The 18308-nt window shown below is 39.7% G+C and overlaps 1 protein-coding gene across 1 annotated transcript; it reads right to left on the bottom strand.

Moving 5' to 3' along the window:
- Positions 1 to 4279: 4279 nt before the first annotated feature.
- On the bottom strand, positions 4280 to 18308 carry atf7ip2 (activating transcription factor 7 interacting protein 2). The gene is made up of 13 exons (XM_028600034.1): positions 18286 to 18308; positions 17673 to 17727; positions 13428 to 13500; positions 12465 to 12587; positions 11624 to 11692; positions 10371 to 10408; positions 10205 to 10245; positions 10075 to 10121; positions 9854 to 9899; positions 9585 to 9664; positions 9192 to 9380; positions 8228 to 8416; positions 4280 to 4946 (listed from the first exon to the last, which is right to left on the bottom strand). The coding sequence occupies exons 2-12, from the start codon at positions 17690 to 17692 to the stop codon at positions 8234 to 8236; spliced, it is 909 nt and encodes a 302-aa protein (XP_028455835.1). The 5' UTR covers positions 17693 to 17727; positions 18286 to 18308; the 3' UTR covers positions 4280 to 4946; positions 8228 to 8233.

The following is an 18308-nucleotide window of genomic DNA, read 5'->3' as shown; positions in this document are numbered from 1 at the left end:
TCAGTCAGGGTCAGCACGCACGCACACACGCATGCACATCCACATCCACATATATATATATATATATATATATATATATATATATATATATATATATATATATATATATATATACACACACACACACACAGATGTTCCTATACAAACAGATTAAAAAAGGACTGATATTCAAGAGGCAGGACAGAAGAGTGTCTTTCTCTGCGTCAATGCTTTTACTTAACATTTCAACCAAATATCAAAGGTGCAAACAAAACAAATTGATTTTAGGAGATAAAAATTGAATTCATATATGGCCTGAATGTGCCACTGTAATATTTGTATTATTATTTTTTAGTTAGCTGACCTGACCAAATGACCACATTCAAGCAGTAAACTTACTGATGAACAAATTCTGGCTTGTCAGTTAAAAAAAAAAGTTAAAGCAGATACAGAAAGATTATGGAGGAGACAACTTTAAGAAGGAATGCAGACCGGATCTTTTTTTATGGAGGTTGAGTCATACAGTGTGGGAAGAATTCAATAGACAAATCCTCATCGTACCAGTGTGAAATGTAGTCTGCTTGATGTACCTTCTGGCTCCCGTTGTTTCAGTTGGTAAATGTTAGGATTTATTTCCCAGATTGACTTGATTTAGTGGGCCTGCTGTGCAAAGCACAATGGAACACCAATTGTTATTCACCACGGACTCAGACTCACCACGGGTCTTGATAGACCAAAAAAGCATAAAAAAAAATGCATTTTTTGTCGACATCACAGCTTTAGCATTTCATTAAAAATAATATGTTTGCACTGTGTCAGTAGCTTCAGGTCAAACCAGCATTCTTCATTTTGATCCACACTGATGGGAAATAGAGGGACATCATAAATATTGCCATGCACTTCGAAATGGAAAAATAACTAATGCATGTACTCGATGAAACTTATGTGCGGATATAACTTTTGAATTTCTGTCTTTGTGTATTTGGTTGTACTCTGAATGAACTTGTGACGTGGCACTTCAGTGATGTGTTAAGTAATAGGGAAAGTCCTGTTTGGTACAAACAGTGACTTTTGACACAAATTAGCTCAATCTGCCAACAAAGACATATTGTTGACCTTTTCATATGGCCTGACGAGCTTCAAATGTATGAAAAGCATATTGTTCACCATATAAGGGGGATATACTTTGGTGAGTATTATTGATGCTATTTGCTGTGAACAAGTTATCTATTCATTGTAGAATCGAACTATACAGACGATTTTACAATGATATATAAACTGGGTTTGTAGGCCTATACTGAATGTCAGTTGAAACTCCTGTTGCTGTGCTGCGTTCACTGCAATGGACTTTGGCTCCATACTTGCATGTATAAAGCTACAGTGCTTAGTTTCTGTTGCCCCCATGAGGAATTCTAAGTAATGACGACAAAACTGTCGGCACATCCGTCGGTGATCGTGCACCACCCCCCACCTCTCCTCCACGCAGTTGCTAGTAGCCAAGGAGGATGCGGAGGATTTAAAAAACATGGACTCTTCAGAAGATAATTAACTTCGATTAGCTCGATTTTCTGCGCGCGGAAGACACAATCTTCTGAACGTAGCCATACTGAGAAATCCAGAGAGAGTTGTGTGGAGTTGATAGCCTTAATAAGCTTTCTAATCAACTCATTTGGCAATGGCTTGAATGTAACAGACATTCATTAAAAGTTACGCACTGATGTCTTAAAATCTCTTCATTTAAAAGTGTTTCAGTTCAGATTTCCACCACACACAAGAATCTTGCAAATTAATCTTGCAATAATAATAGAAATGAGTAGACAGCCTGTTATGTATTTGCATACTTGAGTTTCTCCTGACTGCGGCTCTCAATTTTAGGAGGGAAGGGTCTGAGGAAGCAGGTCACCATTGTGCCAACACTTCACTTTAAAACTTTAAAGACCTCATTTGCTCCCTAATCACTGTCTCTGCTCCACCTCTGCTTTTTCTATCAGGCTTCTCTGCACATCTTTTTTTTTTTTATTTTATACTCGCCCTCATTTCATAAGCTCTCCCTCCTCTGCTGTCAGCTCTAATTAGGGCACTGTGTGTGCCTGTATGTGTGTGTCGGTGTGATTGTGGGTTTTTCTTTTTAAGTGGTCTTAGGAGGCTCATCACTCTGCTGTGCTTCCCCACTGGATACTGCTGGTTGAGGAGAGACACACACAGACTATTGCTGATGCTGGGAGCAGGCATTCGATGTGGGTCTAACGACTCCCTTTACAGTTGCACTCCCACTTCTTCATACACAGCAGAATATCAAACTGTGCCTGACCAACAGCCCAAGCACACCAGCAGACCTTCTTTGTCTATGTCACCCACTCCCGGGTAAGTACACCTCAAGTATTGAGTGTAATAACCACATATGCAGTCAGTCAATTATATATTTTAGTTTTGCATCACATTTACAAAATGAAAAAAAAAAAAAAAACTGTCCCAAAAAAAAAAATAGTCCTTAGTTGTGTCAATAGTCATTTAAAGGGGGCATATTATGCTTTCCCATATTTTCTGTCATGTCTACAATGTTACAATGTCGGATTTTTATGTAAAACAATAATGAGGTAAAGCATTTTAGAGAAATCCCTGTGAGCTAAAACATTCAGATTTCCAACTGTTCTGAACGCTCCAGTTTCAACAGTTTTTTTTCTACTCTCGGCTAAGTATTACGCAACTCTAAGCCGACCTGCTATGATTGGTTATCTGCTCCAGACAGGAACTACAAGAGCAACTTGTGCCAATAGTACCATAGACAGTATATAAACTGGACCAACAGGTGCCGTTGCTCTGGACGGAGACCAATGAACGATATTAGAAGCACTTTTCCGGAGAGCGCTAGCGTTACTGCGCAGCCTTCAACTGAGAGAGACAACGTAGATGTGACGTGAGCAACTTGTCTGAAAGTTGGAAGTCTTCTGGTAGCTGTGCCAAGAGAAATCTCATTCATTCCCAATCTTACAGAGATGGAGAGTGTAGGTATATGTAAGGAGATAACATGGACACAGGCTAATTATTGCTAACTAAAATGCTAGTTAACGTTAGTAATTAAACTTAAACAGCTAATGCAAGTCGAAACTGCCTTAAATGTCTGCTACGGAGCCATAACGTGAGATACAAGGTAATGGAGCCTTTTATACATTGTTGTGTTTCTTTAGAAATAAACAATGGACAAATAGAGCTTTAAAATGCTTCAGATGTAAAGTTATTCGCTGTCAAAGTGACATCAAAATGAATGGCAGTCAATGGGACGCTAACGGCGGGTGATCGTTTGGTAGCATCAAAATGGCGCCATAGGAGGTTCGAGCTCTGAAGAGAGGCTTACCCCCTTGAATAGTACAGGCAGCTCAGCACATGAACGGCCACAACGGAGGCCCACACCTGCCTTTGTAGGAACATTTAAAAAAGGATCAAATATATTGAAAAATAAATTACCATAAAATTTTAAAAAAGTACACAAAATGAGAAATTAATCCAAGCAAAATAGCTTCTATTATGCTGACTGTATGCTAATCAACATTATTTAGAGGTATGTCTTGCAGAAAAACTGGCAGACGTAAGGCTGGATACCACTACGTGTTATTTCGGTGAAATGGCCCTTTAAAAAGGTACAGCCAGGTCTGCATGGCTCACAAATCTCCCCAGTTTTGAGTGAGTATTCTAAGTCTCTATTGTGACTGATAGGGATCGTGCCCTGTCTTCTTCACTTACACATACCTCGAGGCAGAGCAAGAGAGTGAGGTGACGGTTGACTGCTGCCAGCTGGCAAGAAATCAGAAGTCCATCACGCAGGAGGAAAAATGTGGAGCAGCAAGTAAGACCACCATCATAGTGTGTAAATAAGCACTGCATTCTTTGTAAAGAATATACTGTAGTTTGGCACAAGGGTGGCAAATTCAAAAGGCAGTGCCATGCTTACGTCCATAATTGTTACAGTTTAGGGTCACAAATCATCGGTTCAATGGTTGCATCTAAACAGAATCAGATTTCAGCAGAAAAATAAGCTTCATATTTACAACCTATTATTAGAGATTATGAGAATTATGGTATGAACACTGACATCGGCAAATTTATTACTATGACAGTTATTGCCACTGGACTTAATGTAAAATTGTAACTAAAACTCACTGGGTAAAAACATTAGCATTCACCATGACATCTTATACAGTAGGCTGGTTTTGGACAGGGCTTTTAGTCTGACCAGCAGCCAAATAATCCAAAGTATTCAATTCATTATTTCAAAATAAGATAGGCAAGAAACTTTAACACATTCAATGTTTAAGACTTTTACTTTATAAATAAAAAAAAAATTGGAGAGCATACATTTAAACATTGTCAACTTTATAAGCTCATTACAAAAAAACCTATTTAAAATGTATCATTTTGTTATACATTACTACATGTTTGTGAACTCACAATTTCGTCAAAGTGACAAGGACAACGCATGTTTATTCATGGCTTAACCTACTTCTAAATAAGTGGCAGACAACCCAACAGAGAAAGAACTTCCTTAAACAAGGTCCATTGGTACCGTAATCATTACTGAAGGGCGGCAGTATTCTAGTTCTACTTTCTATTAACACACTTCGGTTTTGTTTCTTAACATGTACAACTGCGTACATAACATTTTTTTAAATTGACTTTAAAAAAAAACAACCAAAAAAAGTCCTTATCTTCCCAACGCTGCTTGGGCTGCCTCTACCTTGACTCCAAATCCTTCTCCCAATGTATCGGGTACGACTGCAGTTATAACTTTACTGTAAGGTCCGTACCGGCCAAACTTGTCTTTGCCCACCACAGCGACACACATCTTGTGCCCGGGCTTGTACTTGGTGATCAACACACACGTGGGCAGAGGGATGGCCCTCACCTCACCAGCAGTCCGCCAATCTGGGAAGACGTTGCTACCCTTAACCTTCTCCATTGTCATGAAGACGCTGCAGCAGGGACAGAGAGAGAGAAAAAAAAAAACAAGAATGTGTAAAAAAAGCAACTTAAAAAAAAAAAAAAAAAAAACTGGCTTGCTTGTCTCGGTGGCTGTTACCTAGAGATTGGCATGGGGTACTTTCCATAAAATCATCTCTCAATGCAAATCAAACCAGCTATTAGGCTAACTGAAATAAAACCATACCAATCTCTAGGTATGGTGAAGGGTATGTGATGACGTGGGGCTATTTTAATTCCAAAGGCCAAGGAAACTTTATCAGGATGCATTGTATCCTGGATCCATGAAATAACTGTATTTTAAGGAAGAACATTTATTTATTTACGATACATTATTCATTCACAAAGAAAATTGGTGTCCTTAAAAGGTTAGTTTGCAATATCATTTACTAAAGTTTGTTATTGACTTACTGAACGAATCCCGTGTATTGATTTTCTGGTCTACCATTCAACGAACATGAAACTTAAAAGGTGCCCTGCCACACATATTTCATTACTTTGTGGTAATGTCCAAAGTTCTACCATGGACTAAAATTTTTTTGTAGAAAAAATGCCTTGGTTACCTTGTTTCAAGCCATTCTAGCGTGGTATAGAAAGCCTACAGGAAGACTCAGCTCGATTTCTGCCAGTTCTCATTAATATTCAACAAGCTAAGCTGTTTGAATCTGATTGGCTAACAGCTAGCCAATGAGAGCCTGGCTGTCAGCATCCTTTACCCAGCCTAACTGGGTGAGCTCATGAACAGTAATGAGCTCAGGCAATATGATGTCAGAATGACCAGCTTTTGTAATTGGCCTGATTTCTCTGCTTATTTCTTTCCAGTGACTAGAGCTGACAGAGGAGGCAGCAGTTCCTTTTCGTATTTACGACATAACACAAACACATACTGTATGGACCTGACATATTTAAAAAAAAAAATGCAAGTAAAAACGGTTTTGTATGGCAGGGCACCTTTAAAGGAGCAGTATTTCAGGTGACCAAATTGGAGTCCGAGAGACTCTGGCCTTTGGGGCCAGACCAGAACCGGTAATATTTAATTCTTCTTAGTCCATAAAAAAAAAAGGACTTTTGTAGTTTTTTCATATGTTCAATATTTTGCAATTATCCTCTGTTAAAATAATGATAAATAAATATATTCAATGTTATCCAGTGAAATTACTGATTTAGCAGGGGGAGTTAATATGTTTGCAAGGCACTGTATCCATGTCACGTTCTCATTAGCAGCTGAGCCCCCCCCTAAAGGTCTGATCGTAGAATCGCCCCTGGTAAGCAAGTATTTCTAAAAAAAAAAAAAAAAAAAAAAGCGACTAGCGACTAATTTTGCAACTTTTTCAAACCATCAGGAAAACACACAAAATATATTCAAACTAGGGCCGGGACTTTAACGCGTTAATTAAGATTAATTAATTAATTACAGACTTTAACGCGTTAATTAACAAAAAAAATAACACGTTAAACATTTTTTACGCATTTTAATCACACTTATTTTTGCACCGCGGGACGTTTCTCACTGGATGAGTTTCGGCGGACCGATTATACTGGAGCACCAACTAGCGTTCATGACTTCAGACCTTTTATATATGTCAATGCTTCAGACAACAACAAACCACAGTGAACATGAACGAAGAAGCGGACAAGACCGCTTTGCTAGGCCCCGCGGATGGGACATTTTGTTATAAAAAACGAACGGATGGAGGCGTCGATAAGAGCATGGTTGTGTGCATGCTATGCAACAAGGAATTCGCATATCACCGCAGCACATCGAGCCTCAAGTATCACCTCGACGCAAAACATTTAGCAGCTAGCGTCGACGTTAGCCCGACTCCGAGTACAAGGACCCACACCCAACCCACACTCCACCAGATGACTGGTTTAAGGACCAGGGTAACTATTGGTATTCTGTTTTACTTAAAAAAAACAGTTTACAGAAGGTCTACCTACCTATAGGCTACCTGAATTTCTGAAATGTACTATATTTCTAAATATGCTATTGCTACACTTAATGTGCAAAAATTGCACTGGTCTGCTGGACTTGGTTGAACAAAAATAAACAATATTTTGTTGCTTAAGCTTATGTATTCAGTCATTATTCAATGGTATACTAAAAATCCATGTGAAAAAAATTACTTCTCACTGTTCTCAGGTCAAATATTTATGCAATTAAAATGCGATTAATTTCGATTAATTAATTACAAAGCCTCTAATTAATTAGATTATTTTTTTTAATCGAGTCCCGGCCCTAATTCAAACATATTCCTAGAAACGGATAAAGACAAGGGTCTTTAGAATGGCAATTTAGTTTCAACGTCCTTCATGATGGTTCTCTCAACAAGACGTTATCTGCGTGTACTGTCGACATGAATACAGTTACCACCGGAGTACGCCGAGTCTCAAATACCACTTGAGCATGAAAAACTTGAAAAAAAAAATACTTTGAAAAATTACATTTAGAACAGATATAAAAAAAATAAAAAAAACTATCACTATGGACAATCATGCAATTAAATATCTTAATCGATTGACAGCCCTAATTTGAACAAGTCATTATGAAGATGACTTTTACAGCTGCATTTGAAAAGGGCCATGGGAAAAATGGGACAAATGGTGTTTTTTTTGCTTGACTCGCCTCGACTCGCCTTTTTTGGTTTTCCGTTATGAAAAAAGTGCCTGGTACCTGCCAACAGGTACTTTTTTTTAGTATCACCTCCGTCGAGGTTCCAAGCGAGCTGAGGCGATACCAAAAAGTGACGTGAAAACCTGCAGGCTACTGATTGGTCGGAGAGAATGGTCACTAATCACTGCGTCATCATTGCTAGCGACCTCTTAATACATCCATGCAGGCGGGGGTGTCCTGAACAAACCCGCCATTTTTAAATAGTTTAGCCAGCGGTGTTTGTTTTTTTGCTGCCTCCAGCTTCATTTGAATATGTGTCTTCTGGCTGTGGCAACAGCTGAGAATAAAAACAAAAACAACACACCAACCAACGTTCTGGGTGCGTGTGTTGCTTTAGGTATAGCTTAATGCGTAAAAATTATAGCTTTACATTATGACGACCAGTCACGCTCGCCTCACACACCTCGCACCGCGGCCGAGTCGAGCCGAGCCGGTACTGGCAGTGGGTAAGCGGCAACATTTATTTGAAAGACGCAGTCACTTAAAAAGGTAAATTACTCAATTATTGTTGAAGATTCAGAGGGGTGATTCTATCCAGAGGGTAGCAGGGCAGAAACCTGCCTTCTCTACACAAATCTCCCGCCCTCTGCTGTTTCTCACCTATAACTATCCATGGGCGGCGCAGAGGGGTCTTCCTCCTCCACATTCCAGAGCACCGAGAGGCCAGGGGGGTGCCTGATGAGAGCCACACGTACTACTAGTTTCTGGGGGATGTTGTACAACGCCGCTTCCATGCTCATGGATGGAGGGGAAGGGGGTGGAGGGAAGAGGAGGATACGAGGGCCGGTCCTTAGGGTCAGAGAAGGGGGAGGAAGAGGGATTTAACAGACAGCAAACAGTCAAGTGAATTACTACTGTGGCTTCGTGTTGAGTGTGTCCAGTGTTTCCCACAGATTAGGAAGCAATTTGTGGCGGGGGGATCAAAAACTGAGGAGGACACGCAGTTGGATGCTGTCCCCCTCTCCTACTTCAATGCCTAATAAATCTATGTATTTCTCTCCCCCGTCTTTCACTGGTTGAAGCCTGAAAATATTGTAAACAAATAAATAACATAACTAATTACGCTGGTTGGACTGTTCTGCTCCGATTCAGACTCATACCTCCGGTTCAGGCTGGTCCTCATCCTCAACACGTGCCTTTTCCAGTCAATCAATGTGTGATTGTATAAAAGGTGTTCACGAGATAGACACCAACCTTTCGTGAACTTGTAAATTTCGCCAGCCGTCTTCTGTCCTTTATGGAGACAGACGCTGAGTGCAAAGTGGGCTCGATGGTGTTTTTAGCCTCCAACGTCGCCTTACAGGCAGCTAACCCTCACCGTAACCTTAAACATAACCTGAAAGGCAACGTTGGGGGCTTAAAAAAGACCAAACACCGCAGGGTGGGAGGAGCTGTGCATGTGAGCGAGAGACGGAGGAGAGCAGGGAAAGGAAATGCAGAAGAACGCGTTTTAAATAGCATTTAAAAAAGAAATGTATAGTGAGGCGCACCGCCACACAATAGTCTATGTGTGGGAAACACTGGTGTGTGTGTGTGTGTGTGTGTGTGTGTGTGTGTGTGTTACCTGCTCAAAGTCTGTGTGCTTGGGATAGTTACTAGGGCCAGGAGGAGAGAGACATTCTTCTTTTATCCTCTTAGCCTTTGGTTCCTTACACTGCTCGGACTCAACACTGTTCCTTTCCTCCTGCTTATCTTCTGGCTCTTTCTTCATGTGCTCAACGTCTGGTTCTTGCTTTATTAACTTGGCGAGTCCCTGAATTACACAAAATAACATTGTGAGTAGATAAAAGGCATGGCACAAAATACACAAGAATAAACTCAAAAAAAAAAAATGATTAGATTATGTAGGAAACTAAATTATTTTTTCCATATGCTTGAGTAGCTTGTCATTAGCTACACATAACATATGCATAAGTGTCATGTTTAGAAAAGGAGATCAGATAACGAAGCCTCCTACCTTACACTCAGGAGAGCCATAGGGAGTAAGAACCGGAGGCGGCTCTTCCTCACTGAAATCTGCTATGGCAGCCTTCAAATCTTAACACGGATCATGTGCAATGACAAGTAACAGAAGAAGGGACAGGGAAGAGTGGAAAAAAAGAAGTGGCTATTAATTCATGTACTCACTGACTCATTAATTATTTGGATCATTATAAAAGCTTATGGGGTCAGTTTTTTCTCACTGCATGGCAAAATAATAAGCAAACGTATATATAACCATCTTACCTTCATTATCTGCATGCATCTTCTTTAGTGCCTTACTTGTGGTTTCCTGGGCAGAAAGGATCGATCAACTTAAATCTCACCGTTTACACCATTTTTTAGACACGGTAAGCCACAATGTCATTGCCTCAACTCAACAACTATTGCCCAAACTACAATTAACAGTGATCTTTTTTTTTTGCTGATGAAACCGTTTATTACAAGACAAATAACTGCATATTTACCATAATTTTTAAGAGCTCTCTGCTGTTGCCCATGCTCTTTCTGTCAGCTGAAAAAAAAAAAAAAAAAAAATGCGTAGAATGAATAGCCATGCGACCCCCCCACACACACACACACACGTTGGGCTCTTACTCTGTGACTTGGTTTCCATGGTTTCATCCTCAGAGTCTGCACTGTAGAGTTGGGACATCAAATCAAATCTTGACTCAGAATGCAAATAAATCCAAGGTGCAAATTCACATCGGGACCATCATGACTTTCACTGAGGACTAATGCAACTAAACCAGGTTCTACATACCTGATGATCTTGAGATTAAAAAGAGATGGCAGTGGGCTCTGAAAGGCAAACATCTGAGGTGTTTACATCAGGGATGCACCGAATCCAGGATTGAGGTTCGGATTCGGACGAATATTGGGCTTTTTGGACGGGGTTCGGTTTCTGCCTAACCGTAGAATTTTCTTTCCACCAAACCCAACCAAACCCAACCCAACCCAACCAAACGCTGGTCGACGTAATGACGCGTCGGGGTTTATGGGAAGGTGTTTATGTGGGTTGACCGTTCAATGCAGTAGGCTGTGAGAAAGTGAAAATGGAACTCGTGGGCAGAATAAGTCTTGTTCGGCAGTACTTTCAGTTAGGGCTGGGCGATATGGAGAAAAATCAGCACCAAATACCTCGATATCGATACCAAAACGATATTTTAGTGTTGACTATTGGTGCAAAATATGGAAATAATGACTACGTGGGTAAAGGCAAATAACAGAACAGTTACAACAGTCTGGTAAGGTCAGAAAATGACATCACTTGTATCACACTACTGTAATGCAGCCTTTACAGCCAGGAGACACTTATGTCATATTACAATATCCAAAATCTAAGACGATATCTAGTCTCATAGCACGATATCGATATAATATTGATATATTGCCCAGCTCTACTTTCAGTCAAAAGAAGGCCATTCAAGTCCAGGTACATGCTCAATTTGCAATGCCGATTTGTCTAGTGATGGCAAACCCTAAACAACGCACAACATCGCCGCTTTTAAAACATCTGCTTATGAAACATCCGAAAGAATACGAGTTGTGCATGAAGGAATCTAGACAGCAGCCAAAATGCAGCAACTTCAGGTATGGCAAAGGAAGGACAGTCACAGCTAAGAACTGGTGTTAGCCAGACACTGGTGTGGACGTTGTTAACTTAATTAATGTGTTTATTGTGTTTATTGTGTTAATGGACTGAAGATGGGAGTAGGATTCGGTATTCGGTTTCAGCAGAATCTTAACCAGTGGATTCGGTATTCGGCCGAACCTCAAAAATCTGGATTCGGTGCATCCCTAGTTTACATTTCAAACTGGACAGAATTATTTTTTGTACCTATCATCACATTTCCTACTTTTGCTTACCATCAGACAAACAGGTCATTATATTAAGAATAATATAGAAGAAGTATATTTACTAAAACATTTTTTTTTTTTTTTTAAACTGCTTTCACGCTGACCACGCATGTCAGTCCATAGGCCATTTGTATGAGTGTTACGTCTGCATCGTACCACTTCCTGTGTCTTTGTCATGTAGGATATAGCTGCTTCTGCTCTCTTGGTTACCGTGTTAATCCGAGCCTGAGGAAGAGAGGACCATTCTGTAAGGATTCATTTGGTTTAAGGCATTCCTTATCCACAACAAGTTATTGGTTGCTTTGGTTCTTTTGTTTTAAGGAGCTAAGAAATGGCAGATTGACAAAAACATGAATAAAAAAAAGGTGAATGTTACGATGGTAAGCATCGGTGGACAATTCAACAGGATTTTAATCTAATGGGTAAAAAACTGATGAAGAACAATCAACAACAGATGAAGCTAGACAGGAGAAGAATGGCTGCTTAAAGTGCCTATATTATGCCCATTTTCAGGTTCATAGTTGTATTTAGAGGTTATATCAGAATAAGTTTACATGGTTTAATTGTAAAAAATAAAGGTTTTTGTTGTACTGCACACTGCTGCAGCTCCTCTTTTCACCCTGTGTGTTGAGCTCTCTGCTTTAGCTACAGAGAGAGGCATCGGACTTCTGTACCATCTTTGTTGGGAGTCGCACATGCACAGTAGCTAGGTAAGGACTACTAGCCAGTCAGAAGCATGAGGGCGTACACATTTAGAAAGGGTCAGAAAAAAAAAGGCAAGAGACTGCTTGATGAAATTAGGGAATGCAAAAAGTATGTAAGAAAAGACAAAAAAAGAAGGAACAAAGAAAGGTGGTGAATATGTCAAATGTGCACATACAAGAAGAAATTTGTACTTTTTAAAGTATTGGACACCCACTACTAACTGACATTTGTGGTTGAAAGCTTGTCAATTCCATGCAGAATTAGTTGAAATGTGACCAACGCTTCCACCAACCTCCAGTTTTTGGATGGCGCTTTCATAGTCCACTGGAGGATCCAGCTGTTTGATTAAACCCTGCAGCTTGGTTTCATTCTTTTTGAATGCAGCGTAAACCTCCTGCTCGATCAGTGTCTGCACCTGAAAGACACACACACACACACACACACACACACACACACACACACACACACACACACACACACACACACACACACACACACACACACACACACACACACACACACACACACACACACACTTCATTTCTCTAAATCATGTTTTATTGTACACTCAAAAGGAAAAATCAAACTAGTGTTGGTTTATGCAGAGTTTCACCGTTTTACAGTAAGACTTTTTCAAGGCCATTATGAATGAAATTTAAGATCTTAAATTCAACTCAACATCAACTAAGTCCTATATTGTTTTTTTTTCAAAGCCAAGATTTGCTAAACTTGCACTTCCCCATAGCCAAAGAATAACATTTGTTTTATGTCTGTGGTGCAATCTGAAAGAGACTCGCGCAAATAACACAAAAGTTGATTGGCTGCAATATGAGTAACATGTTGGTCTCAATTGTAGCCATAATACAGCGAAATTATATTTGGACTATCGAAAGATAGAACTACAACACCACGGAATAATTATTTTTAAAAAAGAGCATTAGAGGTAGCGTTGCATAGACGTAGGAAAATGAAAATCAGTTTAAAGTAATTTAAAACCTAGAAGACAATTCGTCAGCGAATGTAAGAATGTAATTTTGAAATTTTAGCTCTTTGAAGACCCCGCTGAAACCCTGTTATTGATTTTAAGAAATGTCTTTGATCCATTTTTGCTAATGAACTCTTCAAACACACATGCAGGCATATTGAAGAGCTGCATTTGGTAACTGCAGATCATAGATACTTATACAGTATGCATTTGCAGAAGTAAAAATAAAAAAAAATAATATTTAATAGTTGCACAATATTTGTCTCTTACTTGAGGTTGGGAGAATTTAATCTTCTTCTCACTGGCTCCAGAGGACGCTGGCCTTGACGGCAACCTCTTCATTCTGCATGGAAACATGTCACAGAGCAAAACAAGCATGAATCATCTCTTTGCATTAGAACACTTTCTGTCATATCTGGCAACATAGCAGATGTTACACCCAACGCAGCCATTTGTCTTCTTGCTCTGGGACCATCTCTAAAACAAGCCATACAGAGCCACATCTACCCCTCATGTCAAAGTAGTGATAAAGTGTTTGGAATTTGGATACTGTACTGGATCGGACAAAATCACTGGAGTTCTCTCAAAGATCGTTTTTACTACCAAGTATAGAATCAGCTTACATCACTCACAGCATAGTACAGAGAGTGACTGAAGATTGTTCACAACAGTGTCTTTGTTAAAAGGAGTTGGGAGTCAAGTTAGTTATTTGGTTCATGCAATCAGTAGCTTTTCTTCTTATCTCTGGTCAGGCCCGGCCTCTCCTCCACATTCTGGCTAAACCCTCTCTGCCCTCAGGGATACATCCTGTGCTTTTTGCAAGGTCACTCAGCTTTTCGTGATTAACACATGAAAAACAGAAATACTAAAAACAGCAGTTTGGATGCAAATGGTTTAACAAAGACATCCAGAACAGCGCTGCCAGGATCCTGATGAGGGTGCGCAAGCATGAGCACATCACCCCCATCCTGAAATCTCTTCACTGGCTCCCTGTCCCACTCAGAATTGAATAGAAGGTCTCCCTCCTCACCCACCAGTGCCTTCACGGAATCTTTGGTGTTGCTTTAAGCATGTCTGCCTTTGCTTTAAGTTTAGTGTTAAAACAAAGCGTTTGCTTGATCACTGTGAGTGAGACCTTTTGTTTAGAGCCTAGGTTGGCTCCGACAGAAACTCGCACCTTTCCTACTCAAAGCACTTTTTATTAGTCGAAGCAGACAGTATTGAGTCTATGCAAATCTACTCAGGCAAACTTGTGACTGAATGTCTTCTCAGCTTTTGTTTATTCTGTTGTTTCCTGTAACATCGTATAAAACCCTGAGAATCCTACAGCTACTTGTGAGTTTCTAAAATTCATCTGAACCTGCCTCTGAACTGCAACTGAGAGAACTTTTTCTTCCACAACACATACAGTGCTGCTCATGATTATAGGAACCCCTGCTAAAGTTGACTAAAAAGAGGAATAAAAAAAAAAAATCAGGAAAAATCCGATCTTTAAGGACACCAATTTTTTTGTGAATGAATAATGTATTGTAAATAAATAAATGTTCTTCCTTAAAATACAGGGGTATAGACACCCCTACGTTAAATTCCCATATAGGCAGGCAGATTTTTATTTTTTAGTTATTTCATGAATCCAGGACACTATGCATCCTGATAAAGTTCCCTTGGCCTTTGGAATTAAATTACCACCCCCCACATCATCACATACCCTTCACCATACCTAGAGATTGGCATGGGGTACTTGCCATAAAATCATCTCTCAATGCAAATCAAACCAGCTATTAGGCTAACCGACATAAAACCATGCCAATCTCTAGGTTATAGGTTTTTCTATACTTAAAATTGGAGTCAGATTACGTCTGGCCTTTTTGGGCCAGACCAGAACCGGTCAACGGTCACAATTTTACACCTTCAATATACACCTTTAGGAAGACAGGAATTTCAGAGTTGGGATGGCACTTCATGAAACTAAATTGTGGCTTGATCCTAATTCTCTTTGATTTAGATTTCATCAAATGCTTCTGTGTAAGTCAACAATGTCTCCCAAATCAAGCTGCTCCTGAGTTTATCAATAACAGCACAGCACGTTTACACCTAACTATACAAACAATACAATACATAACTAATATACCTTAAAAACTTCATATAAATACACTTTGTGAAACCCACTGTAAAAGAGAAATGGCAAAATGTGATGTGAAAACAAGAGTAGCCAGTGCAGTATAGCATGCAAGAAGAAAACAGCAATCTGTCAGAAAACACCACAAAGTGCACGAAGAGGAGTCAATTTGCAAAAGCATTGCAGAACGCATTTCATAAGGTTGTACAAGCACGGAGTACAAAGATGAAAAATGTGCATGAGCAACAACCATTATAAGCAGTAAAAAAGACCAACAAACATAAAACAAAGATTAATAATAAGTGCATGTTACTTATGGCTTTATTAAGACGGATAGCCTATAGGTCTATTTTTAGATTGTATAATAATGCAAGGGTGAGGGCTGCGCAATTCTGGTTAACTAAATGATAATCACGATTATTTATTACTATTATTGATAGACATGATTTTTAGGGACAAAACTATTTGTATTGCACTTTTACATTTAAAACAACCAATAGTTTTGCTTTAACCTCCATGTTGTGCTACTTTCATGCTTAGAAATCTTTTCATCAAAATAGGATTGAAGGTTCTTCTTCACCTGAATAGAGTGCATGTCCTAGCTGTGGGTTTGCGTCAACGCTCTACGCCTTCTGCTCTAGACATTTTATTTTCGTTTTGCCCGTCTGCTCTCTTGTAAAATACTATTTTACTCTGAACTGCCACATCAATCAGGAAGGTTTTTCACAGGCCTCCGCTGCAAGGTATGCTCGACGGGCGGCATGCGCAATACAGCTCCCCAAAAGTGAAGCCAAAACATCTCGATCGGCCTCTCGTGGCTGGCTGATATAATAATAATAATAATAATAATAATAATAATAATAATAATAATAATAATAATAACAACAACTTTATTCAGGACACAAATGGAAGGTACATAGTGCATACAAAATTACAAACCTAGCAATAAATATACAGTAGAATTCATATAAATAAATAATAGTATAGGAAGCGCTTAATTTTATATTCAGTAGGTCCAATAGAGTGTTATCAATTGGCCCACTATGGTCCTTGTAGCAACTGGCTCTCTCTATTATATAACCTGAGAAAGTTGTAGACAGACACAATTCTGCGAAACAATTTGGGTTGACAAAGACCTTCACAATCCATTTCGAAATTCACACGATTTTTCCCCTCAGATCCATCTTTTACTTTTTTTAACGCTATAACCAATTGCTCAACAGGCAGCTAACCAGTAACTAAATCAGCAGCAGGGAATGCTGATGCCGGACAAACAAAAATAAAGTGAAAGCCCCTTTTAATAGATTAAACTGGCAAGCTGCAAACACGTAAAGTGGTTCTGCAAGCAATAACGATGTTTAATTTGAGGTCAACTCACACATCCAGCAGACTGGTGGCCACTTCTGAATCACTTTTCAATCCATGTTCTGTTTTAGTGAACGCCAGCTTTTAAATGCTGATCCAATGTCCACTCGAGCCCTCTGCTTTGATTTGTTTGTTAGTCTCCAAGATAAACGGCTGCGTGCAGGGGTGGATCTACAGGGGGGCAAGGGGGGGCAGCTGACCCCCCACTATAGGGCCTTGCCCCCCCCCCAGCTGCCCCCCTAACTTTGGTGTTCAAAAAACTTTGCTTGTAAAAACAAACTGCCACTATGTGCACAGGCTTCTTAAAACATTGAAACAAACAATTATTTTATATTAATTAATAGTAAATAATAATTGTAGATGTAATCTCAGCCCCCTGCCCCTCAAATACTTAGCTACGTCCCTGCATCAAACGTGCAGAGCAGCGTTCGCACATTCTGGCTCGCACACAGCGAGTCTGCTACGGGGCAGTGGCCCTGCATCCCGGCAAAGACTGGAGTTTTTGGCTACTTCCATTCTGTTGTATATGTTATAGGGTTAGATATGTAAATATTTATATATACACACACACAACAACAGTTCACTCTTCTCAAGTCACTTAACAGATAGAGTAGGTCTAGACCACACTCCTTAAGTTACAAAGACCCAACAATTCTCCAAAGAGCAAGCATTTGGTACAACAGTGGCGAGGAAAAACTTCCTTTTGGGCAGAAACATCAGACAGATCCAGGGTCTTGGTGGCCGCTGCCGGTTAGATACAGATGGATACAGATATAGAGAATTATGATTCATAATAATGGTAATTATAGTAACAAAAAAAGATAATGAAACTATGACTAAAAATAATAGTTGTAGCAGTTTAGGGCATAGCAGGGCGTTGCGGGGCGTAGTAGGGCATAGCAGTTTACGTATGGGGGTTCCCATGTACCGTCTTCCCCTGCCACCCTACCAAGATCTCTCGCTACCCCTTTGCACCCCCATGTAAAAACTTTCTAGACAGTTTTGTTTGAGTGGGGGGGGAGACAATGTACCTGAGTGAGGGGGTTGACATCGTCAGTTGACACTTCTTTGCAACGTTGCAAACGGCTGCAACAACAAAAACGCAGACTGTGTTACTTGTAGCTACGCATTTAGATTAAGAACAACTCACAATTCAGTGCAGTGGCTGCCAATGCAAACGTTTACATGACATAACACTTTTTTTCAACATCACTTTTAAAGTAAAACATGCCTAAATGAGAATTCACATAACACAATTCAGTGGGGTGTGTAATTTAAGATGTTGTCATTAATCTGTGTTTCAGCACGTAAAACATATACATTATTTTCGCAGTCATCAGACAACAATAATGAACATACATCGCTAACATCACTTGAATACAATTCACTTTCAGATTTTACAAGCTAACGGTACACGGTGGCTTGTGTTTTGACAACAACAGTCGGGGACATGAGTGGCTAAAGCAGCCGTTTGTTTCGACAGAACAACAGTCTGCAAACATTCTTAACGTTACTGCTAGCGTACCTTTAGCTGAAGCGTTTAGTTTCCAAATAGTCAATCTATTTATCAAATAGCTTGTAAGCAAGTAACTAGTAAGATATCTAGCTAACGTTAACAAAAGAGCTCGCGATGTCGCGACCTACCTCCCTCCTTTTTCTTTTTTTTA

The sequence above is a fragment of the Perca flavescens genome, chromosome 15, assembly GCF_004354835.1.
Source record: "Perca flavescens isolate YP-PL-M2 chromosome 15, PFLA_1.0, whole genome shotgun sequence".
Taxonomy (NCBI): domain Eukaryota; kingdom Metazoa; phylum Chordata; class Actinopteri; order Perciformes; family Percidae; genus Perca; species Perca flavescens.
Note: the sequence above shows the minus strand (reverse complement) of the source record. Positions and strands in the feature narration are given on the sequence as shown.

Bases quoted from the DNA above. Each gene is read 5' to 3' on its own strand.
- atf7ip2 (XM_028600034.1), bottom strand. From the start codon at position 17,692: ATGTCAACCCCCTCACTCAG. The intron at 13,501-17,672 runs GTACATTGTCTC...GTTTCCATGCAG, and splicing joins ATGTCAACCCCCTCACTCAG to AATGAAGAGGTTGCCGTCAA. The intron at 12,588-13,427 runs GTAAGAGACAAA...TGTGTCTTTCAG, and splicing joins TTAAATTCTCCCAACCTCAA to GTGCAGACACTGATCGAGCA.